We start from the raw sequence: 23,923 nt of genomic DNA on the forward strand, positions 1-23,923 counted from the left end.
TCCGTGAACCTCTGGACAGCAGCTGCTCCCCAGGGCCGGTGACGGGCACAGGGCCCTGACCGAGAGTCTCTGGGGCTGCAGCTAAAGGTCCCGAGTGCATTTTTCAGAGCTGCCAAGCATCTTTTTTCAGACTGTTCTCTTCCGTGGGGCTGGACACCCATAGTTCTTTGCTGGGGGAATCGGGACACCACAGCCTCTGCCTGGCGGAAGCAGGATGCTGCATGTTAGGGACCTACTTTCTAGAGCTCCCAGAGACACAGTCGCGAGATCCTGAAGCTAAAGCGTGATTATGCAGTGAGCAGGGGGTCTGACCCCACCCCACTGCCGGCGCAGACACACTGCTGCCCCCAAGAGAAGCACCCACTAGAAGAACCACAAAATGTCCAAAACAAGCATTGGAAGCTTTTATTAGTTCATCTAATTTCTGACGGTTGTTTCCTCAGTGCCATCACGAAGTTCCTTGCACCTTTCAACCGCACGTTAAAAGTGTTATTCAATTAAAAAAAAAAAAACCACTCCTATGTAAATGTCTCCACAGACATGACATTTGATGTGAATCAGACACCACAATGCCTCTGCGAAGATCAAAGAATCCTCCTGCAAATACAACTGAGATGGGAGCTGAGCGAGGGATGAACGATTTTCCGCCTTGGGAATGAGCCAGCATCACGCAGGCGCTGCCGCCCGTGACTCTGATGGCTGAGCTGAAACCCTGAGTAAATGATCGAATGGAAGGGACGGAGAGAGGGCGCCCAGTGGTCGATGGCCCGAGTGACCAAGTGATCAGGAGGATGGGCAGGCCCAGGAGGCGGGGGGACGCCAAGCGGGGAGGGGGCCTGACCGCAGGGGCCCCCACCCTCTGGAAAGGGCTTGAGAAGGGCCATGAGGGTGAGGAGGGACCGACCTCTCAGCCAACAGGTGCACAGAGGCCGGGACAGCAGCCAAAAACCAGGTCTCCTATTTCCATGAGAGCAGCTGACAATCAATTATAAATACTAGGATTTTACCTTTCGGATAAAAATGCCACCGTCTAGGAAGGGCGTGCTTATAACAAGCTCGCCCCACTTCCCAGAGGGGAGGGTGGACGCGGCTAAAGCGTTTCTAATCCAACTGGTGCCACTGGGCAGCAGTGACAGGGACGGTCCCACGAGGGCATCTTGTCCTGGGCCCCTCAGCACCGGTGGCGTCTGTGGGTCCAGCAGACCCGCTCCCTCACTGACCAAGGGACGGGAGGGAGCCCGGAGTCCACATGCTCTGGGACAAGTGGAAGACTCCTTCTGGCACCGCCCTGGGCACTAGGCCTGGCCCTCCAGCCGGGCCACCGCCTGCTTCAGGTCCTGCACGACGAGGTCCACTTCGGCCCGGGTGGTGCTGCGGCCCACGCTGAGCCGGATGGCGTTCCTGGCCAGGTCCAAGGGGACGCCGCAGCTCAGCAGCACCGGGGATGGCCTGTGGGGCGGGGCGACGGGCCAGCCGTCAGGACACAGGCTTTCCCGGGCTGCCGCGTGTCCTCGGCCAGCTCCCCACTGGCCACGCACACTCTTTGGCCCACCGTCACCAAGGGCCGGCTCAAAGCCTCCCTGCTCTCCAGCCGGGCCCGCCCCGGCACAGACCCTGACCCCGGGAGCACAGAGGTAGCCGTCGGCCCCTGCACCCGAGAGCCGGAGCCCGGGGTACAGTGGCAACTCCCGTCTCCAAGGAGCTGGCGGGCTCGGTTCCCGGAGGGGACGCAGAGCCACACGCGAGGCAGAGGGACGGCCTCCTGCAGACACTGGAGGCTGCGGCCCGCCCAAGTCAGTGCTGAGTTTAGTCCCGGCGCCCTGGCCTCGAACGGAGGCCTGTCGCTCGTCACGACCACAGCTCTGCTCTCTCCAGAGCCCAGGTGGCCGCATCCAGCTCTACCCCCGCCTGCGGGCCCCACAAGAAACCCAACCCCCTTCTCCTCCCCTAGCCGGGCTGCTCCCGACGCCCATGCCCGCGGCTCCACACCCTCCCCTCCCGCTTCCGCCTGCTCCTGGCAGGGGGCGTGAGCTGAACCCAAATCTGGTCACAGCTCCCGGTTTTCTCGAGGCCGAAGTGGGCGCCCGCAGCCCGGCCCTCCTCCCCTCCCCGCCTCACGTGGAGCCCTGCTGCCCGTCTCCGGGTCCAGCCCGAGGCCCCTGTAGGCTGCAGCTCCCACTCGTTCCTCCCGAGGGCCTGCGCCGTCTGGTCACTGTCCACGTCCCTGCTAGGCTGCAGAGCTGCCCGAACCTAGAGCCCGGATGCGCCCTGGACGCCGCGGCCAAGTACGTGTAGAGCACACTCACCGGTCTCCATGGTCCGAGTGGCACGCGGCCCCCAGGCTGGCCAGCAGCGTCCGGCACTGGGCCAGCACCACGCGGCCTAGGAGACAGAGCACAGGGCCCCTGAGGTGGAGTCCAGGTGGGGGCTGCCTCTCCTCCCTGCTGCAGGTTTGGAGGCTCCCTCCCTCGTACCACCTGACAGAATCCCAGAGCACAGGTCCCTCTGACGGCAGGTGAGAGAAAGCACAGCAGGTCCCAGAGGAAGCGCTTCCTCTGCCCCTTGGCTGCAGAAAAGCAGATACGCTTCGGCCTCGTAAGACTGGCCTTGAGAATGTGGTATCCGTCAGCTGCCTGGCAGGAAACGCAGAATCCTGACGAGCTGCCTTACCGAATAACGTGTTGTCCTGGTTATAACGTCTAACCTGGCGTCTCCGTCTTCTAAAGGGAGAGACACTGGGAGCTGTCCTTGTTAAGCTAGGAGGCACTGCCCTCTTCCTTCACAGGCACAGAGATTTAAAAAAATACGATGTTGGGAATTCCCTGGCGGTCCAGTGGGTACGACTCTGCCCTCTCACTGCCGAGGACCCGGGTTCGATCCCTGGTCGGGGAACTAAAAATCCCACAAACCACGTGGCGCAGCCAAAAAAACCCCAAAACATAAACAACAAAAAAAACCCCAACACCGATGACTGCCAATTTAATTAAAACGAGCAGCCTGTCTCATTTAAATTAACACAGGTCATCACAGAATATAAAGTCTGCCCCCAGAAAAAGGGGCGAAGACACTAGAGGGAGGAACTTCCCTTCCCACAGCAGGGAGATGTGGAGAGTTTGCCATGTGCTTCCTTCCCAATGAGGATGCACTTCAGCCCCGGTGACGGCCACCCCAGGGTTTCTTCATGGTCCAAACACGCTGCCCCGTTTCTCAGAGTGACCACGAGGCAACGACCTCTTCTTCTAAGAGGTGAAAACTGCCCTTCAGGTCGGCTCTCCCGTGCTCTCGGGGCCACCGTAATCTCCTCCCAGACAAACAGGACGCTCTACACCCTGGACTCAAGCCTCAGGGACTCCGGGCAGCCAAGTCCTACACGCGCGTCTGGGGTACGAGTCGCCCTAAGGCTAATCCTAACGCTAACCCCAAGCCTAATCCTAACCCTAACCCTAACTTTTCCAGCTGGGAGGCAGAGATCGTGGGTACTAATGAAGCCCACAGATCTGCACTTCAGCCTGACTCTGAGACAGTTTTCAGTTGGTTGCCTCTACTTTCCTGACCCTCATAAAATGTTTTGTAAAAATCGCAAAGATGGACCAACTAGCCTAAAATTCAGTTCACTTTATCTCCGTCCCTTACATCTTTGGGGTGGGGCTAGGACCCTGTGAGAGCTGAGCGCCGCTGTGCTGTGTCCAGGGCCTTAGCACCCGGAGCAGGTCAGCAGCTGTGCCCAGGGCCCCACCACCACGGGACAGTGCCTGGTGGGGTGACCCTGCCCTCGGCCAGTGCCCACGCCTCCCCACAGCTCAAGCTGTGCCCAGCCCAGCCCAGCCCAGCCCCCGGCCAGGGAGAGCTGGGGGGCAGTCATCACCTTGCAGCTGGGGTCCCTGGATGGAGAAGTTACAGGTGTTGGGGAGTCGCTCAGTGCCTGGAAACTGGCTGTTCAGGTGGATTCTCTCACCAAACTCAGCCTGGAAAATTAACAGAAGATGCAGTAACATCTTTGAAGCCCCCTCCCCACAACTGTTTGAACTTTAGACTTTCTGGAAAACAAAACCTCACTCTCGGGAATTCCCTGGCGGTCCGGTGGTTAGGACTGCACTCTCACTGCTGAGGGCCTGGGTGCAATCCCTGGTTGGGGAACGAAGATCTCGGAAGCCACACGGTGTGGCAGGAAAAAAAAACCCTTACCCTCAACACACAGAATGATTATCTTACTGATAAGCATCTACTGATAATAGTCAGGGAGACTGACTATGGACAGCAAAGGTAATTGGGAGAAACAACTTCTGAATGCATTTGGATCGTCTTCACACAACCCTTAGATATTCCGTCTCTGGTATTTCTGTCATGTGTCTGTAAGAAAGTCGCCTGGTCTGCAGCCCTCCTTGGGGGTCTCGGCCCCGCTGTCCCCAGAGCTCTGGGCCACGGGCACTCACCACCAGCCTCTCCTCCAGGTAGTCGCGCACAGCCCGCATGTGGGCTTCGTAGGCCTCGCACTTCTCTGCCACCAGCTCAGCCGCCTAGGGACACAGGAGGGCCCCTCAGTTACGGTAAAGCAAGGGGAGCAAGACAGCTTTAAGCAGCAGAGGGGATTCTCCCCGAAGACAGACAGGTGACATGGCCTCAAATTGCTCATTCTCTGGAACCTCACACATATACAGTATGCGCCGACCGAGTGACCGGGGCCGGGATAAGTGCCGAGTCCCCTCCACTTGTTAACAGGAATTTCCTTTTTCAGGCTTCCGGATACCCCAGGCACTGGAGAGTCCCTAGCCGGTGACCAAAGGCAATCCCAGTCCTGAAGGCACACCCATCCCAGGGACAGACACACCAGGGAAGAGGTGACCACGGTAGACCGACGGGTGGGCGCCGTGACGGGAACTCGGGGCAGCGGGGAAGGGCATTCCAGGCAAAGGCCCTGCAGGGGGAAAGGCGAGCGCCCCTGGAACAGAGTGCGCGAGGGGGACAGCGCCCCAGAGGCCCCAGGACAGGCGGGATCTGAGCCTGAACACAAGGCAGATGCACGTGGATTCTGAGGAAGGGGTGAGCTGCTCTGATGTGTGTGTTAGAACTGGAGGCTACGTGGAGAATGGATGAGGCGTCCACACACAAGACGGGGATGACCTGGCCTAGAGTCGGTACAAGAGGCAGGTCCTGGACCTCTCGTGGAGACTGAACAGACAGGCCCGGCTGCTGCATCAGGTGCGGGGGACGGGGCAGGGCAGATCAAGGGCACCTCCTAGATTTCTCAGCTGAGAGCCTGGGTGGCAGGAGGCACCACAGGGGGAGACGCCCACGATGCAGGAGAGAGAGCAGGACACATCGTGGGCTCAGAGGACACGCTGAGGAAGCAGGTGGGACGCGGGCCTCCCAGCAGGTCAGGACCTGCCCTGAGACGTCAAGTCCAAGACCAGAGCACAGGCTGGCATCAGAGCCACGGGACAGGGCGAGCACAGCGAGAGGGAGAGGAGGCTAGGCCAGCACCCAGGAGGCAGAGAAGGAACCTCTGGGGGGAGAAGCGGTCCCACAGCTGCAGGAGGTCACATGGGGACCTCCTCGACCAGCTTCTACAGAGCAGAGCAGGTGTCCGGAGAACGGGAGGGGGTGGGAGTGCGTGCGGGCTGCTCCGCGGGGCGGAGGACGCGGGAAGAGGCTGGAGTGGCGAGGACCAGGGGAGGGCGGGTTTCAAGGCTGGGGGAGGAACACCCTGGCAGAGGACTGTGAGGGGGCAGGGCAGGGGGCAGCCGCAGGGGGGCGCCTTTCTCCAGCCGGCACACGGGGAAGGGGTGGAAGGCAGCGGGGAGACCTTGACTCGCCCCAGGGGGGCCAGGACACACCTCCCAGGGGAGAGGGCGCGGGGCGCGTCCCGAGCCAGACCACAGCGAGGAGGGCCAGGCTGCGCAAGGGGAGGGGCGACAATGGTGTGCCCCCCACCCCAGTGACAGCAGGGCCAGAGGGCCTGGGCAAAGGTGCAAGCCAGGAGCGAGGAAAGGGTCACGGCTGCAGAAGGGAGCGGAGGGGCCTGCTGCTGCTGCTGCGCCGCCATCTAATCCTCACCAGGAAGACCTTTAAGAAGCTGCCCCTGTCCCCACCTCGGGGGCGGGGGGGTAACTGGACCCAGGGGATGAGCAAACCTGTGGTCATGACGTCATTGCTTTTAATATTAGGAGAGACTTGAGAAAAGATACTTCCCTTTTAAATGCTAAGCGTATGAAACCCACTCCACAGATCTTAAAAAGCGCATCTTCAAGCTTCCTCGTATGTTGGTCTGTTTCTTGGGATCATGAACGTGATCTCTCCTAAAGCCAGGAAACCTATTAAAGCTGCTGGGAAACTGATGCGAGATCACAGAAAATATGCGCTCTGGTCTCCGCCCTGGACCAGGCACAGAGCTCCTGAGACCCTTGGAATTTCCTAAGCATGAGGAGCAGCCTTTATTCTAATATTCGGTCTTGGGCTCTGCTTCCTGCTGCCGAGCTCCTAAATCCTTTGGAACTTCCTGGGTGACAGTGTCTTTTGCCCTAATGAGGCGACCCTGGGTGGGCTCCTGGATAGGGGCTGGTCACCGACCCCTGATTAGAAGCCTGGAATTTTTGTAGAGACGGGAGAGGGGCTGGAAATGGAGTTGATGACTGATCAAAGCCTCCATGGAAACCTCAACAATGCGGGTTCAGAAAGCTTCCAGGTTGCTGATCACAGAGGTGCTAGGAGGCTGGTGCCTGGAGAGGGCATGGAAGCCCCTTCCCACATCCCCTGCCCTACACTTCTCTTCCTTCTGGATGTTCACCTGTATCCTTTATCATATCCTTTCATAATAAACCAGTAATCTAGTTTCTCTGAGTTCTGTGAGCTGTTCTAGCAAATACATTGAACTCAAGGAGGGGGCCATGGGAACCTCTGATTTACAGGTGGTTGGTCACAAGTGCAGGTGACAGTTGGCATCTGAAGCTGTGGGTGCCCACAACTGAGCCCTTAGCCTGTGGGCTCTGACACTAACTCTGGGTAGACAGTGTCAGAATTGAATTGTAGGAAACTCAGCTGGTGCCACAGAATTGCTGGGTGGGGACCCCCAACCCCGCACATCTGGTGTCAGAAGTGTGGTGAGTGTGGCAGTGGTGTGAGAGTGAGGCGGAAACACAGGAGGAAGACATCGATGGACAACGCAACGGCTTCAGCTGTCGAGGTCACCAAGGCTTACCTTCCCAAGGCCGGCAATCATCGGGGTGTTTTCTGTCCTGTAAGAGACAAGGGATTCAATCCTATTTCCATGCAAAGCGATTAACAAACATCCCCGGAAGGAATCCTGTGTATCTGAAAGTCAGGTGTTCAAATAAAAACAGTCACACCAACATCTTTCCTAAACAAGGGCAGCTGCCAGCCCCCAAACCCTCGTCATCGCCCAGAGACAGTAAACATGGCTCACTGTGGGCAATATACAGTAGGTGTCCAAGTGACAATTCTACCTGGACCCGCCTCCTACCCAGGAGAAAGCCCTCCTCCGACTGCAGGCCCCAGAGCCCCCATCTTTGGTCTCCCTGCCAAACCAGGTGAGGGTCTGAGGAACTCACTCCCCAACCCGTTCCCTTCAGCTGATGTTTCAGCTGAAGCCTCTCAACTGTAATATGGGATGAATCTTTTGTTACTAGAGACTTGGGGCGTAGTGTGTGTGTTCAGGGGGGCTGTGCAGGAGGGGACAGGAACACCCCCGAAGACCAGTGGTTCCCATACACTGATGTAACAAACTGAAAAACAACTCTTCAGGCTTTCCTGGTGGCGCAGAGGTTGAGAGTCCGCCTGCCGATGCAGGGGACACAGATTTGTGCCCCGGTCCGGGAGGATCCCACATGCCGCGGAGCGGCTGGGACGGTGAGCCATGCCGCTGAGCTGCATCCGGAGCCTGTGCTCCGCAACGGGAGAGGCCACAGCAGTGAGAGGCCCGCGTACCGCAAAAAAAAAAAAAAAAAAAAGAATGTGTATTTTGCTGTTGTTGGGTGGAGTGTTCCTAACAGGTTGATTAGATCCTGTTGGTTGATGGGTGTTATTGCGTTCTTCTATACCTTAGTCAATTTTTGTCTAGTTGTTCTATCCGTTGTTGAGGGAAGGGTGTTGAAGTCTCCATCTATAATTGTGGATTTGTCTATTTTTCCTTTCAGTTTAGTTTGGGTTTTTTTTCCTCACACATTTTTCAGCTCTACTGTTTAGTGCATCCACATTAGGATTGCTATGTCTCTTGGTGGACTGATTCTTTTATCATTATATAATTCCCCCTGCCTCCCCCATCCCCGGTAATTTTCTATTTTCTTTGCTCTGGAGTCTCCTTTATCTCATGTTATATAGCCATTCCTGCTTTCCTTAGATTAATGTTAGTTTGATACACTTTTCTCCAACCTTTACTTTCAACTTGCCTCTTGCTATATTTGAAGCAAGTTTCTTATAGACTGAATATAGTTGGATGAGTTTTTAAAATTTTTATTCTGCCAATCTCTGCCTTTTAATTGGTATATTTATACCATTTACATTTAATGTAATTGTTGTTGTTCAGGCTTAAGTCTTCCATTTTATTTTTTCTCTGTTTTCTTTTTCCTACCTTTCTGTGGGTTACTTAAACAGTTTTCAGAAGTTCAAGTGAAGAACAGAAACCTTACCTCCTTTTACATACCTTTACCCTCCCCCATTTATAATATAATTATCTTAAATATTTCTTCCACATACATTTTGAACCACATCAGACAGTGCTATGATTTTTGCTTAGGCCATCAAACATAATTTAGAAAACTGAAGAGAAGGAAAGTCTATTTTATTTACCCATATTTTTGTTTACCATGCTCTTTCTCTCTGATGTTCCAAGGTTCCTTCTTTTACTGTTTCTTTTCTGTGTAAAGAACTTCTTTAGTCATTTTTAGCATAGGTTTTCTGGTGACAAATTCTGTTAGTTTTCTCCTTCATCTGAGAATGCCTTGATTTCCTCTTTGTTCCTGAAGAATATTTCTGCTGTGTTTTTAATTTGGCTCGACAGTTCTTTTCTTTGAGCACTTGAAAATTTTTGCATACTTCCTCTGGCCTCCATGGCTTCAGATGAGTAATCTACTGTCATTTGAATTATTTTTTTCCTATAGATAAGGTGTTATTTATTCTTTCCTCTGGCTGCTTTCAAGATTTTTCTTTGTCTTTCATTTACAGAAGTTTACTTTTTATGTCTTAGGGTAGATTTCTTTTGGTTTATCCTGTTTGGGTTTTGTTCAGCTTCTTGAATCTGTGGGTTTATGTCTCTTGCCAAATTTGGGAAGTTTTCAGCCATTATTTCTTCAAGTTCTTTTTCATCCCACCCTCTTTCTCCTATCCCTCCAGGACCTCAACGAAATGAATGTTAGATCTTTTGCTATAGTCCCACAGGTCCCCGGAGGCTCTGTTCAATCTTCTTCCAGTCTACTTCCTGTTTTTCATATTGGTTACTTCTATTGTTCTTTCAGTTCACTCTTTCCTCTGTTGCCCCTATTCTGCTGGTGAGCCTGTCCACTGAGCTTTTTACTTTGGCTGTTGTAGTTTTTAGTTCTAAAATTTCTGTCTAGTTCTTCTCTACATCTTCTTCTTCTTTGCTGACACTTTCTATTTCTTCTGTTTCAAGTGTGTTCATAATTGCTCATTGAAGCATTTTTATTGTTTTTGCCTTAAAATCTCTTATCAGATAATTCTAACATCTTTGTCATCTCAGTGTTGACATCTATTGATCGTCTTTTTTCTTTAAGATCTTTCTGGTTCTCAGTATGATGAGCGATTTTCAGTTGAAACCTGGACAGCCCTATGTCATTATGAGTCTGGATGTTTCTTAACCCTTCCGTATTAGCTGTCTTTTTTTGACCTTCCTCTGGCAGGAGGAGTGTGCCAACCGACTACTGCCAAGCGGGAGTAGACGTCCAGGTTCCCTCCTCGGCCTGTGTCAACATCCAAGAGAACTCACCTTGTTAGTGATGGGTATGGGTGGAAGCCCAGGGTGCCCACGTGGTCTCCACTGACACCTTGGTGGGGTGCACGACTGTGGTGGGGCAAAAGTCCTGGCTCTTCACTAGGCCCTGTCTGACACAGAAGGGGCGTGGGGCTCTTGTCACAGCCTGTGTGGGTGAAGTCTGGGCTCCCGACTCTCCTTTGTGGCACAGGTGGGGGTGGCAGCAGTTTACCATGGTGACTGGCTGGAGAAAAGCAAGTATTGTCTAAAAGTTCTCTGTATTGCTAGGCTCTCCTTTCCCTGGTCCACTGGCTGGAGACAGAGGGCTTTCTTGGGCATTTTTCATCAGCCCTTATTGGTGTTTCTGAGTTGCTGGCTTCTTCTGCTCTAATTCTGGAATAAAGGAAGCAAGAGAAACCCTAGGGAACTCACCACATGTTGTCTGTTTCTTCCTCCTGTTATCAAGTTTCTGACAACACGTGTGGTGCTGGTGCCACCTCATTCCTTGGTTAAAACACCCCTGCAGGTCATGGGGACACAGGAGCTTTCAGAGAGGAAACCAGGTGCTTCTACATGGCCCTGCTCACCCCACAGGCAAGAGAAGGACAGCACATCTCAGCCGGGGGGCTCCGGTGGCACCTCTTTGGTGGGCTGGGCCAAAATAACCAAAGGAACTGGATGCTTTGAAGCAGCTGAAAGAGACTTCCTTCATCTGCTTTGAATCATCCCCAACGAGACTGCAGATCTGTGAGTCCCAAGTGTAGAACCGGCCAGTGGAGCCACGTCTGACTCAGTGGAGATGAGAGCGCTGTGCTATCACTGTGCTTCCAAGAGACAGGAGAGCCACTGCCCTACATACAGACAACACAGCCAGCAGGCCAGACACCTCGTTTAACTTCTACCTTACCCCGGCCTGAAATTCCGTTCTTGTCCACCTCCAAACAGCATGGGGTACAGAGGCGTGAGCTCACCGAGCCCTCGGACATAAAGTGCTCCAATCCTGGGGCCATAGAACTGAAAGAAAAGTCAGTCATTTATTCAACAAGAACCTTCTGGGGACCTTCTCCGTATACGTATTGAGAGGCCCACAGAGATACTCTACGACGTCCGGGCCCACCTCCTCCGGTCCCGCAGGTGGCCACCCATCCCCACTGCAGACACGCGGGGGTCACAGAAGGCTTCGGGTGAGGGCAGGTGCTGGACTCTGGCCTCCAGCTCAGGGGCAGCAGAGCACCTGCACGGCACTGGGAGACTCTGTGAAGGGGGAGGGGCTGGGGAGAGAGATGGCCAAGGGCCGTCCTGCGGAGGACTCCACGCTCTCACATCCACATGAGCTAGAAATCTTAAGGGCCGCCGTGTCAGGCCAGCACCTCACTCCCTTGGGAACCAGCTGAGGGGAAATTACTAAAAATATTCCAGCTCTAGTCAGCTGCTGGAAAGATGAGCAAAAGCTTCAGAAGGGTCTTCACTGTTAACTATTTCCCCAGCACACCCTAGAGATGAGGGCCGTGAAAACCACACCCTCACACGCAGAGCCACACTTTAAGTCAAGTTAGAGAGGCCATCATTCCTGAACCCTCCATCTTCCGTCCCTGGGTGTGGGGGTGAGTGGGCTGAGGAGGGGTCTGCACGCACGCTCCGGGCTGCAGAGATCACTCACTCCTGGGCTAAACCCACCTGTGACCTCCACTCCCCCCATCCTCCCCCCGACCCCGCCTCTCCCCCTCCCACTACCACCTCCCCCGAAGGCCTTGCCTGGCTTCCCCTCCTGCCCCCTATGGGCTGCGCTGCCCAGCATTCCCAGTGGGCACTCAGCCCTTGGCATCCTAGCTCTGCCGGGCTCTCGTCTGAGCTGCCGAGGGCGGGGCTGCAGTCTGCCCATCACCATGACCCAGGGCCTCGCTGGGCATGTGCGCCGGGTGCACCGGTGATGGAGGATGAGCGGGGCCACGGGCTCTGCTCGCAGGTGAGCCTCGCGGGCATCAAGGCGTCTCCCCGGCAGGAGGGCAGGAAGGCGGATGGACGCACCTTGTGCCCCACGACGGTCAGGAAGTCCACGCCCAGGTCCCGCACGTCCACACGCCGCTTCCCCAAGGCCTGGGCGGCGTCCGTGTGCACGAGCACCCCCGGCAGCCCGCCCGCCGCCCGCTGCTGGTTCAGGGCTCGGACTCGCCGGCTGATCTCAGACACCGGCTGGAGAGGGAGAAACACACGGCTGAGGGTGTTGATGTGATGAAGACGGAACGAAAGAAATGAGGAGTTGTTAATGAGGATGCACCAAAAAGTTCCCGGATTGAAGAACAGGGGAAAGAAGAGGCGGGGCTGGGAAGCCGGAGTCCCCACTCCATCTTCCTAAGAGGGACAGCGACTCACCATGATGACGCCTGTCTCATTATTGGCCAGCATGATGGTCACGAGGCACGTGGCCGGGCGGACGGCCGCCAGGATGTCCTCGGCCTCCGCCTGCCCATTCACCTTGGACACGGGGACGAAGGTGACCTCTGAGGAATAAGATGCAAGTATGAGGTCAAACCCACAAAGTATCCTTTCTGGAACGTTTACTTAGACACAGTGAAAAAAGCAATTTATCATAAAGGTTCAGAAAACTATGAAAAAGGAATATGAGCCCCCTTTATCGCCCCGCCCACAGACAACTGGCTTGAAGGCTTCATCAATGAGCTTCAGTTGGGGGGCTGTCTGGGGACACGCTGTTCCGCCTCTAAGGGACCCGCAAGCAGCTGAGACACCCTCAGTTCATGGGAGCATCTCGAGGTGCTAAGTACTTAACCTTCCCTCACTCGGCACTGACCCAGCCTTTGTTAAGCACCTACCGTGTGCCAGGGCTGCTCTGGCACCTAGAATCCTACACTGCAGATGGAAAATAACGAGAGGTAACCAAATCGAGGTTTTGGGTTCAAAATGGTGAAGACAAACACACCCACTTTCCCCTCAAGGTCCCACTGAAACAAGAGAACGGATATATTTCTCAATAAGGGCGACCACCTGTGGACAAGGAATTTTGAGCAATGCCCAGAACACAGAAAGATGATGTCATTAGACTAACAGCATCAGGGAAAACCCACCCCGGACACTGATAGGTGAAAACTAACTCCACAGAAAGTAGGAAAGGATCCAGAGGCCACCCACCTTCAGGGTGCACTTGTGGAGGGCAGGGTGGGGGCCGACTGCTGAGGCAGGCAGAGGACCAGGTTCCGACGGACAAGGACCCCCGCCTCATACCCAGCAAGTGGGTGGCAGCAGCGCTGGCCTCGACAGCAGGCGGGCTCCGGGGTGGGCGGGGTGCGGGGCAGCCAGAGAAGGGCAGAGCTGGTGCATCCACTACGGGACTCAAAGGGGAGCAAAGGAAAGGCAACTCCGGCCAGGACTTCTGCCTTTTTATTAAGTGTATGAGCACCTGCTCAACAGCACCAGCCCTCAGGGAGACACAGATCAAAACCCCCATGGGCTCCCACTTCACACCCGCTAGGACGGCTGTTACAGAAAACACAGACACTAACACATGTTGGCGAGGACATGGAGAAACTGGAGCCCCCAGGCACTGCTGGTGGGAATGTAAAATGGTGCAGCTACTGCGGAATACAGAGGTTAGGGTTAAACACCCAGATACTTCAAAAGGTGAAACAGAGTTACCACGTGACACAGCAATTCCACTACCGCGTATATACTCAAGAGAAACAAAAACATTCGTCCACACAAAGACTTCTATACAAATGCTCACAATGGCATTATTCATAGTATCAAATGTCCATCAAATGTTCATCAACTGACGAATGGATAAAATGTGAATATTATTCACCCATAAAAAGGAATGGAATACTGACACAGGCTACAATGTGGATGAACCCTGAAAACATGATGCTAAGTGAAAGAAGCCCATTACAAAAGACCACATATCATGTGGCTCCATTCATATGAAAGTCCAGAATGGGGAAATCTCCAGAGACAGAATGTATTAGTGGTTGCCCAGGGTTGAGGGAAACAGAGTTACAGTTAACAGATGCGAGGTTCTTTTGAGGGTCAGGAAATGCTCTATAATTGACTGTGGTGATGGTTGCACAACTCTGTGGATTCACTAAAAACTACTGAATCGCACACTTCAACCGGGTGAAGAGTATCATACGTGAGTTCCATCTCCATAAAGCTGACACATATATAGTAAAAAACAACAACAGCAACAACTGGACAGTGTGGAGGTGGAGGGGTGTGAGACAGTTGGGGTCAAGTCCCCATTTTATACCAGGGAGTCAACAAATAGATGCTTGAGTTAATAAAGTAAGAAATGAAGATTATGTGTATAAGTTATTAAGTATTAAAGTGGAAGTAATTAAAGTGATAATGCCACAACCATGAGAAAACCTGAAGGCAGACTTGAGGGGCGGCTGCCTCTGAGGGGCGGGACTGGGGGTGGCGGGGAAGAGCCTGTACTTTATAGGAATGCTTGAAGCCCTTCTGTGATCTTTAGGTGCACGTCTATTCTTCGTAAAAACGTGTACAATTTTAAACAAGAGGTAAAATGTAACAGCAACTAATAACAATGTATTAAGTTGCCCTTCTCTGTACCTGAGACACAGAAAAAAAGGCACCAGGGATTAAAAGCAAGGACAGTTTAAACAAGAAAGTTGGACCTGACTTTTTTTTAGTTAGAGTGGTGCATAAAGAGGAAAAACCTTTCCAGTGGTCAAAGGGGAAAAGTGGTAACAAGGCTCACAGTCAAACCCAGCAGTTCTGGCACACTCCTTTATCTTTTTTTTTTTTGCGGTACGCGGACCTCTCACTGTTGTGGCCTCTCCCGCTGCGGAGCACAGGCTCCGGACGCGCAGGCTCAGCGGCCATGGCCCACGGGCCCAGCCGCTCCGTGGCATGTGGGATCTTCCCGGACCGGGGCACGAACCCTTGTCCCCTGCATCGGCAGGCGGACTCTCAACCACTGCGCCACCAGGGAAGCCCTCCTTTATCTTTAAGATAAGAACACTCTTCCCTGCCTCCCCTTCAGGTTTCCAGGCAGATTAGGTAAGAAGGCAAATGCTTCGGAGAAAACCAGTCTTATTCCAAGGAGAGGTCAACCCTGGCTGTCCTGGGAAAAATGTCTCTTACGTTTTCAAAAGCTAGTATCTATACCCTGTGTCTTGAGATGTCACATCACAGGAAATATGAAAGGACCAGAAGTAACCAGGGCCACTGCCGCTGCTGGGCAGGCTCCACCTGCCCCTCAGACTGCCTGGCCAGGTGCACCTCCCGGTGGGGCCCCAGCACCCACCCCCCCACCTCTGCTCTCCTCACCCCGGGAGGCCCTCACCTCCTCTCTACTAAGACAACAGGCTCCCAGAAGGGGTGCACCTATTCTTGTTTTTACCACCAGAAGTTGATGTCTATTGGATCCTTTTTCTTTCTACCAGAGGGAGTGCAAGCCAACATTCAATCATTAAAATCAAACAATGAAAAGCACGGGTTAGCATTTATAAGCATGCTATTAAATATGCACGTATATATCATGTACAAGAGTCTGATGTATCATGCGGTGATAAATGACCAGTTCCACGCACTGGTGACTGATTTCTCCCTCAAGGAAAATCTGGAAGGACAGGCCTTGTAACCTTCGCCCCTGGGCACAGCCAGGCAGCCCAAGCGCCAGAGGGTAAGTGATTCACGGGGCACCCGGGTCGCCGGACCTCAGCCAGCTGCCCACTCACCGGCCACTTGTTCTTCCACCAGGTGCTCCAGGGGCAGGCGGATGGAGTCGTGTTCCACGGTGCAGGTGACGATGTGAGGCAGGGCCCCCTCCACTGGGCTGGGATGCTCGGCCGGGTCCCCCACTGCGGCATGGACTTTGTGGAAATGTTTCACCACAGAATGGATTACTAAATTATTTGACTGCAGAGACAGAGCGGAAAATTCATTTACGAAAACTATCCTAAGGGGAGACTTAGAGTAACAATCTCTCTCATTTGTAGTTTCCTTTGTAGCTAACATTTAAAAAGAAAACAACCAAACAAAAAAATGGTCTCAAAGAAAATCAGCTCCTGAGCTGCACCTTCTGAAAGGCCTAACTACAAAGATTTGGGGGTTTTCAACTTTCAAAAATGACAGAATTCGTTTCCGGTGGATTACGCAGGCTTTTTGTTAAGCAACATTATGCATTTAAAAAATTTTCTGAATCTGTCAAAAAAGAGTATTTTGCCCAGGCACCCATCGCTGGTGGGAATGTGAACTGGCACAACCTCTGTTAAGGGCCATCTGGCATATCTATCAAACAGTCCCTCTGACCCAGGAAGTCTAGTTCTTGGACTTGATCCTACAGCTACACTTGAACAGAAGCAAAATGATGGATGTAAAAGGTTACTGGTTAAGTATACAATGACGTAACAGCAAAACCTTAGGAAACCCTTCAACGTCTATCCATAAGGGGACTTGTTCAGTGGACACCAAGTGGACACCAAGCAGATGTAAAAGCACAGAGGGAATGCCCTAAGGGCTGATGCCAGAGATCTCAGAGGCACTTGTTAAATGGAAAAAGGTAGCGAGCATTATATGCAGCATCATACAATTTGTATAAAAAGGGCTAGATACATACACATTTGCTTATACATCCCCCAAATCCTTGAAGAGGTAAAAAGGGAAGGAGAAAAGAATATATAAATCTACACACCTAATCTGTTTCTAAGGCAAAGGCTATCTCTGCAGGACTCGATAGAAACTAACAATGCTGGTCTCCTGTAGGGAGAGGAAGTGGATAACTGAGGGGATGGGTGGGAGATTTTTGTTTTTAAGGACCTTTTCTCTTATTGCTAAATACAACATATACACAGAAAAGTGTATAAAATAGAAATTTAAGTTTCATGAGAAAGTATGACAGTGAAGGCCTGAGTAACCGTGACCTGGGTCAAGATGAAAACATGACCCACACCAGGGAACACCTCCCACCCGCCCTCAATCACTGCCCCACCCCCATGCCAGCTAACCTCCACCCTGATTTGCATGGTAATCGTTTCCTTGCTTTTCTTTATGCTTTTCCTTCCTAGGTAAGGATCTCTAAGTGATTTTGCTTATTTTGCCTCTTTTTGACCTTCAAATGAATGGAATTGGACTGAATTAATTTTTTCTCAACTGAAGATCCAACCTATTCACGTGTCTGAAGGCACCGCCCAGTGGGAAGGCGGTGGCTGCTGCTTGTCCTGTGCTGAGGAACCCACACAGGGTCAGCCGGTGCTCAGAGGACTTGAAAGGCACTGAGAGTCCAACAGGTGGCCCTGATGGAGGACGAGGCGGCCGACGGCAGGGCTCACCCAGGTCTGAGACACAGCAAACCAGATGATGGGGAGGAGACGGCCAGGATGGAAGGCTGCATGTGTCCCTCTGAAGGTGGATGGCCCTTGAAAGCCCCAGGTCACCCCCTCGCAGAAAACACAGCGACTCCTGGTCCGGAAAGGAGGGACTTCGGGGGCCGCACACCTCAGGTCAGAGCTGAGCCAACCCACCATGAACGTCACAAAGGTGCCTGGGCCCCTCCCATGTGCCGCCTCCACCTGCAGGTACCAAAGGGCACAGGACTCCACGCTGAGCGCCCAGGTGGCACTGGGGGCACAGCAGCCTGTCGGAACCGGTCAGTCACAACTAAAAACGTACCACATGCCCCCAGGCCCCTCAGCACCTGGCCCCAGGCAAGACCAGGATGGCCCACAGGGCAGCTGGGGCAGCCCCTTGCGGGGCACCAGGAGTCTGGTCCTGGGGGGTGGTTGGTGCCCAGGGGCCTGGTGGCAGCTCCCCTCCCCTCTGGTCAGCTTGGCCCGGCCCGGCCCGGCTCAGCACAGCCTCTGGCTGACGCCCTCCGCTCCACACTCACCATCCCTCCGCGCGGCTGCAGGGGACTGTGTGGTACCCTTCCACCCAGGACTTCAGCAGAGGTGTGAATATTGGTCCATGCTACTTGGAGGGACATCTGCACTGTCCCCAGTCTCTGGCTGTCGTGAACGCTACCACTGACAGTCCTGCCTGCCCCTGCGGCCCACGTGCCCCGTGCTTCTATGGTACGTACCTGAGAGGAGCTGCTGGCTGATAGGGCGGCGTGGCCTCGACTTCACGAGGTGATGCCAACCCACCTTCCAGAACGGTTTCCAGCCTACACTCCTGCCAGCGCCGTGCGTGCTCGCTGCTGTGCATCCTTTGTCGATACTTCCTGTCGCTGGACTTCTTAATTGTTACCATCCTGATGGGTGGGCAGAGGCAACCCACGTTGTTGTTTACCTTTGTATTCTGACCACTTAATGAGGCTGAGTACCTTCTCCCACGTAGAAACCACAGGGGTTTCTCTGTGAAGTGCATGTTCACTTTTCTCGCCCATTTTTCTACCATCTTCGCCCACTGTCAGGCTGGTCTTCTGATTTCCTTCAAGGTTCTCTGATGAACTACAAATCGTTTAGTGGTGGTGGTGGTGGTAGAATTCATCGGCCTTTTCTTTTATGATTAAAGTTTTCTGTATTTTATCTAAGAAATCCATCTCGGGCTTCCCTGGTGGCGCAGTGGTTGAGAGTCCGCCTGCCGATGCAGGGGACACGGGTTCGTGCCCCGGTTCGGGAAGGTCCCACATGCTGCCGAGCGGCTGGGTCCGTGAGCCATGGCCGCTGAGCCTGCACATCTGGAGCCTGTGCCCCGCAACGGGAGAGGCCACAAGAGTGAGAGGCCCTCGCACCGCAAAAAAAAAAAAAAAAAAAGAAATCCATCTCTTCAACATCACAAAGGCCAGGCCTTGTCACGTGACAAGGACCCATCCAGGTATGGATGGCCCTGTTTCGGGCCTCGTGTCTCTCCTTGCCCTAAGACCGTCTGCCTTAATTAGTACAACAATTCACTGTGTTCTTAATCTTGAAGATTTGGCTATTCTTGGCACTGTGTATTTCCATATAAATTAGTTTGCGAGATTCCATCAAAAAAGAGTCAGAATTTTGACTGAAGTTGCTTTGCATCTACAGATCCATCTGGCAAGAGCTGACATACTTATCATACTGAGTCTTCCCATCTGTGAACATGGTATATGCTGCATTTATTTAGAACTTCTTTGAAGGCTCTCGGTCATGTTTCTATTCCTTTCCCAACGTGTGTGTGCAGATGTCTTACAAAAGCTTTTTTACTAGATTTATTTCCTAAGTATTTGATATTTTTTGGTGCTCTGGTAAATACCTGTTTGTTGCTGGTACATAAAAATACAATTGATTTTTTTATCTAATAACTTTGCTGAATTTACTTACTAACTCTAATAATCTAGCTGCAGAGTCTCTTGGTTTTTTATGTGGACAGTCACATCACCTGTGGATGACCTTCTTCTCCAATAAGGAAATGAGATGGTGAGAATTACTAATTGAGTAGACACCTTGACATCATCACACTGTCACTGAGTATCTTCTATCAATTTAAAAAGAAGTACCTTTGAAATCGGGTCAAACCTCAAGCTCTTTTGTGTGTTTTTTTTAAATTGAAGTATAGTTGATTTACAATGTTGTGTTAGTTTCAGGTGTACAGCAAAGTGATTCCATTATATATATGTTCTTTTTCAGATTCTCTTACATTACAGATTATTACCAGATACTGAATATAGTTCCCTGTGCTATACAGTAGGTTCTTGTTGGTTGTTTATTTTATATAAACTAGTGTGTACCTGTTAATCCCAAACTCCTAATTTCTCTCTCCCCCGTTTCCCCTTTGATAACCCTTAGTTTGTTTTCTGTGTCTGTGAGTCTATTTGTTTTGTAAATAAGTTCATTTATATCATTTTTCAAGGTTCCACATATAAGTGATATCACATTATATTTGTCTTTCTCTGACTTACTTCACTCAGTATGATAATCTCTAGGTCCATCCATGTTGCTGCAAATGGCATTATTTCATTCTTTTTTTATGGCTGAGTAGTATTCTGTTGTGTATATGTGCCACACCTTGATCCATTCATCTGTCCATGGACATTCAGGTTGTTCCCATGTCTTGGTTATTGTAAATAGTGCTGCTATCAACATTGGGGTGCATGTATCTTTTCGAATTAGAGTTTTTGTCTTTTCCAGGTATATGACCAGGAGTGGGATTGGTGGGTCATATGGCAGTTCTATTTTTAGTTTTTTAAGGAACCTCCGTACTGTTCTCCATGGTGGCTGCACCAATTTACATTCCTACCAACAATGTAGAAGGGTCCTCTCTTCTCCACACCCTCTCCGCATTTATTATTTGTAGATGTTCTGATGATGGCCATTCTGACTGGAAACCTCACACTCTTAACAAGGTAAGCAACTTAGTGGGATTCAAAGGAATGATTACAGGCCAAAATGAAGGGGAAACTCTCTTTATTGAAATAGCAATGCAAAGCAAATTAAGTTATACGTTATGTAACAAATATCCTATCAGCCCCCTGGAATTCACTTATAGGATAAATGTTGGCTAATTATATCAAGGACAAAGCATTACTCTTTCTTTAAAAAACAATAATACCAAGAGGCAGTCACCTTCTACTTTTTTAAAAAAATAATTTACAGCTAAAAGAACATGAGACTGTTGAGACTGTTTACCTCTGTGCCCCCGGAAGTGAAGATCATGTCTTGAGGTCTCCCACCTATCATCCTGGCAAGGTTTTCCCGAGCTGCATTGATAATCTCCTTGGCCTTCCTACCTTGAGGGACCAAAGTGGAAATTCATTAACTTTGCTTCACCAAGTCCAATCAACACATGCTTCAAAGAACAACCAGACATGAAGGAGCGAGAGATCTGAGTGGGCAGTTCTAAGACAAAACGTGCTCCACCTACGTGAGCTACAACCAGAAATCACTTGGCCAAGGGGCAGCTGTAAGATGTCAGCAAATCAGTGAAAACTACTGAGGTGTCAGTAACTTAGCAAGAGCCAGAAACAAATATGGGAGGATGCCTGGGAACCCTAAAATTCCCTGAGACATGGTTTCTTTCTTACCCGATGCTACAGGAGAGGGGAAGCTGTGGCCATCTGCCTTGCTTCCCGTCCGTCAAGACAGGAGAATGAAAGGGTGGAATAATTTGCTTAAGATCACGCTGCAAAACAACAAAAATAAGCAAAAATAGAACTTGTGACCCCTCGACACAAAGCCCAATGCCATATGTCATACTGCCGGTCCCCTAGGTAACGAGAAAGGTCACCGCCTCAGGGACACGTTTGCTTTCAAACAGCTGCTAGGAGCCCAGCTACTCCTAGTTTCACTGGAGAGCAGGAAAACAGGCACCAAACTTCATGTGGCAGAGAAAGAAAGGCTCTGGGATGGGAATTCTGAAAATTTTGATGACCATTTTTAGTCTGTAGACCAGTAGACTCCAAACTTTTTTGACTATTCAGTCCTATTTATAAAAAATATTTTTGAGCAGGTACCACTAAAATAAACATATAAATAATAAAACATACATAAAGAAAGAAATGTAAAACGATGTGATAAAAATAAATATACAAAGTAATCCACACACTCCTTAAGACTATTGTGTAGGTTCTAATTACAAGCAATGAAGGTCTGGGGTGTCTAGGAAACCCAGTCCTTTCAATCAGTGATACTTTAAAAGACTGCAGTAAATGTCAATCAGTTTGGGCAGGACCCCGGCCCGGTACACTGTTACCTCCTCCTGAGTGCCGCTCAAAGCCCATCCACCAGCTCACGGCCCACTCTTCTCCCAGGATTCTGCTGAGAAGCCCTCTCTGAGGGGCTGCTGGGCTGGTCCCACAGCAGCAGGTCCCCTGCCCATGCCCCACTGCCCTTCCCAGGACAATCGGGTGGCCCATGTGGCGTGTAGCCCCCGGAGCCCGTTTCGATGTGCCTGTAGACCTGCATATAAGCATTTCACAGGGTTTTCTTTTTCTTTTTCAAAAATGGGTTTCATAATTTACAAACTAGTTTGCAAAAACTTCCCTTTCCACTTATCGACAAGTCTTGGAGACCCTTCTACACAAGGATTCGGGGGGCTACCTCACCACCGTGATGTACCTATTGGAACGGCTAAAATGAAGAGAATGGCCAGTTCAAGTGGTCAGGAGGATGTGGAGAAAATGCAATGCTCGTTCACATCAGTGGGAAGAGAAACGGGTACAAGCACTTTGGAGAGAGCACAGCAGTTCCTTAGGAAGTCAAACTTCAACCTCCCATCTGACCCCGCCGTTCGGCTCCTAGGTGTTTATGGCAAATAGTGTTTACCCAAGAAAAAAGAAGGTGATGTCCACAACTTGTACATCAACATACGCCCAAAATTCCAACCCAGACCTTGTTCTGGATGCCACTCACCCTACCTGGATGTCCAACAGGCATCTGAAACTACACACATTCAAAGCTGAATGTCCAGGGGCTTCCCTGGTGGCGCAGTGGTTAAGAGTCCTCCTGCCAAGGCAGGGGACATGGGTTCGTGCCCCGGTCCGGGAAGATCCCACATGCCGCAGAGCAACGAAGCTCGTGCGCCACAACTACTGAGCCTGCGCTCTAGAGCCCGCGAGCCACAACTACTGAGTCCACGTGCCACAACTACTCAAGCGTGCGCGCCTAGAGCCTGTGCTCCACAACAAGAGAAGCCACCGCAATGAGAAGCCCGCGCACCGCAACGAAGAGTAGCCCCGCTCGCTGCAACTAGAGAAAGCCCCTGCGCAGCAATGAAGACCCAGCGCAGCCAAAAATAAATAAGTAATACATTTAAAAACAAAAACAAACAAACAAAAAAAGCTGAATGCCTGCCTCCCTCCCCCCAAACTGGCTCCTTTCTCAAAGGCCCTCAGCCTTTCCTTTCTCAGTAAGTAAATGGCATCTCAGTCCTTCCAGGGGACCAGGGTGAAAGCTCCTGTCTTTCTCCTACCCCATCACCCAACCCATTATCAAATCCTGTAGGATCTGCGGTCAAAAATATCCAGAATCCAACCCCACCTCCCCCTGCCCCAGCCACCAGCTAGGTCAAGGCCACTGCTGGGATATTCCCCTGGCATGACCCCAACTCCACAGACCCCACTGTGGTCCATTCTCCACAAAGCGGCCAAAGTAATGCCTTGAAAACCCAACAATTCTTTGTGCTCTGTGTTTTTCCCTCACCGGGAACAATGCTCGGCACGCAGTAGGTACTCAACCAATATTGGTTAAATCACCTGTGTTCAAAGTGTGGTCTGGGGAACTCTGGGGGTCCACAAAGTCAAAGCTATTTTCATAATAATACTGAGATATCATTTGCCTTTTTTACACTCATTTTCTCACAGGTATGTAAGGAAGCCCTCCAGAGGCTACGTGATGTGAATATTGCAATGGACTGGATACAGAGCCAGGTATGGGACCCAAACATCTTCTATTTATCCAGACCTTGAAGATTTTCAAACATGTACAACAGTGCCATTCTTCTCACTAAATTTGTTCTGTTTTGGAAAAGATAGTTTCTTTTTCGTAAAAAAAAAGTTAACATGTAATGGATTTATTATTGTTACTTTTAATGAATAGATACGTATCTAAAGTCTTTTAGTGTTAAGTTCTGATATGGCAAATATCTACAAACAAAGCGTGCATAAGCAGAGGCTCTTTGGGGTCCTTAATACGTTTTCAGAGTGTGGGGTCTCGTGAGTAACCTCAGTTATGTCACCCCTCTGCTGAAGGCCCTCCAGACGCACTCCACCCCAGGCCCACGAGAGCCGGCTCTCACCTCACAGTGGCCTCCACAGCCCAGTGTGGCACTGCCCCCAAAGCCCTTGGACCCCCGAACCCCCTGCTGTCACCCACAACCCTCTGCCCGCAGTGCCTCCCCAGGTGTCCCCTCCTCATGTCTGCAAACTATGTCATCCGAGATTAGGATCATCCTCCGCAAAGCGGGACCCCTCCCCCAGAACTGTCTGCCCTTTATCCCCACAGGGCTTTGTCCACCTCACACACTTGCATCTGTTAACTGCCCGCTGCCTGCTGCCCCCTCCCAAGAGCAGGAGCTTTGTCTGTTGGCTGCTCCACCCACCAGACA

General features: G+C 51.5%; 1 protein-coding gene across 1 annotated transcript in view; it reads right to left on the reverse strand.

The window, feature by feature from the left end:
• Positions 1-1,295: 1,295 nt before the first annotated feature.
• Positions 1,296-23,923, reverse strand: part of SCLY (selenocysteine lyase) — a gene marked incomplete at both ends in the record, with an annotated part of 28,275 nt that continues 5,647 nt past the window's right edge. The window contains 10 exons of the mRNA XM_079710503.1: positions 1,296-1,449; positions 2,307-2,382; positions 3,866-3,965; positions 4,434-4,517; positions 7,196-7,232; positions 10,848-10,954; positions 11,969-12,133; positions 12,314-12,441; positions 15,652-15,832; positions 20,509-20,609. Coding sequence (XP_079566629.1) covers positions 1,296-1,449; positions 2,307-2,382; positions 3,866-3,965; positions 4,434-4,517; positions 7,196-7,232; positions 10,848-10,954; positions 11,969-12,133; positions 12,314-12,441; positions 15,652-15,832; positions 20,509-20,609 — 1,133 coding nt within the window. The remainder of the gene's footprint in view (positions 1,450-2,306; positions 2,383-3,865; positions 3,966-4,433; positions 4,518-7,195; positions 7,233-10,847; positions 10,955-11,968; positions 12,134-12,313; positions 12,442-15,651; positions 15,833-20,508; positions 20,610-23,923) is intronic.

Source organism: Hyperoodon ampullatus (assembly GCF_949752795.1).
Source record: "Hyperoodon ampullatus genome assembly, chromosome: 8".
NCBI lineage: Eukaryota > Metazoa > Chordata > Mammalia > Artiodactyla > Ziphiidae > Hyperoodon > Hyperoodon ampullatus.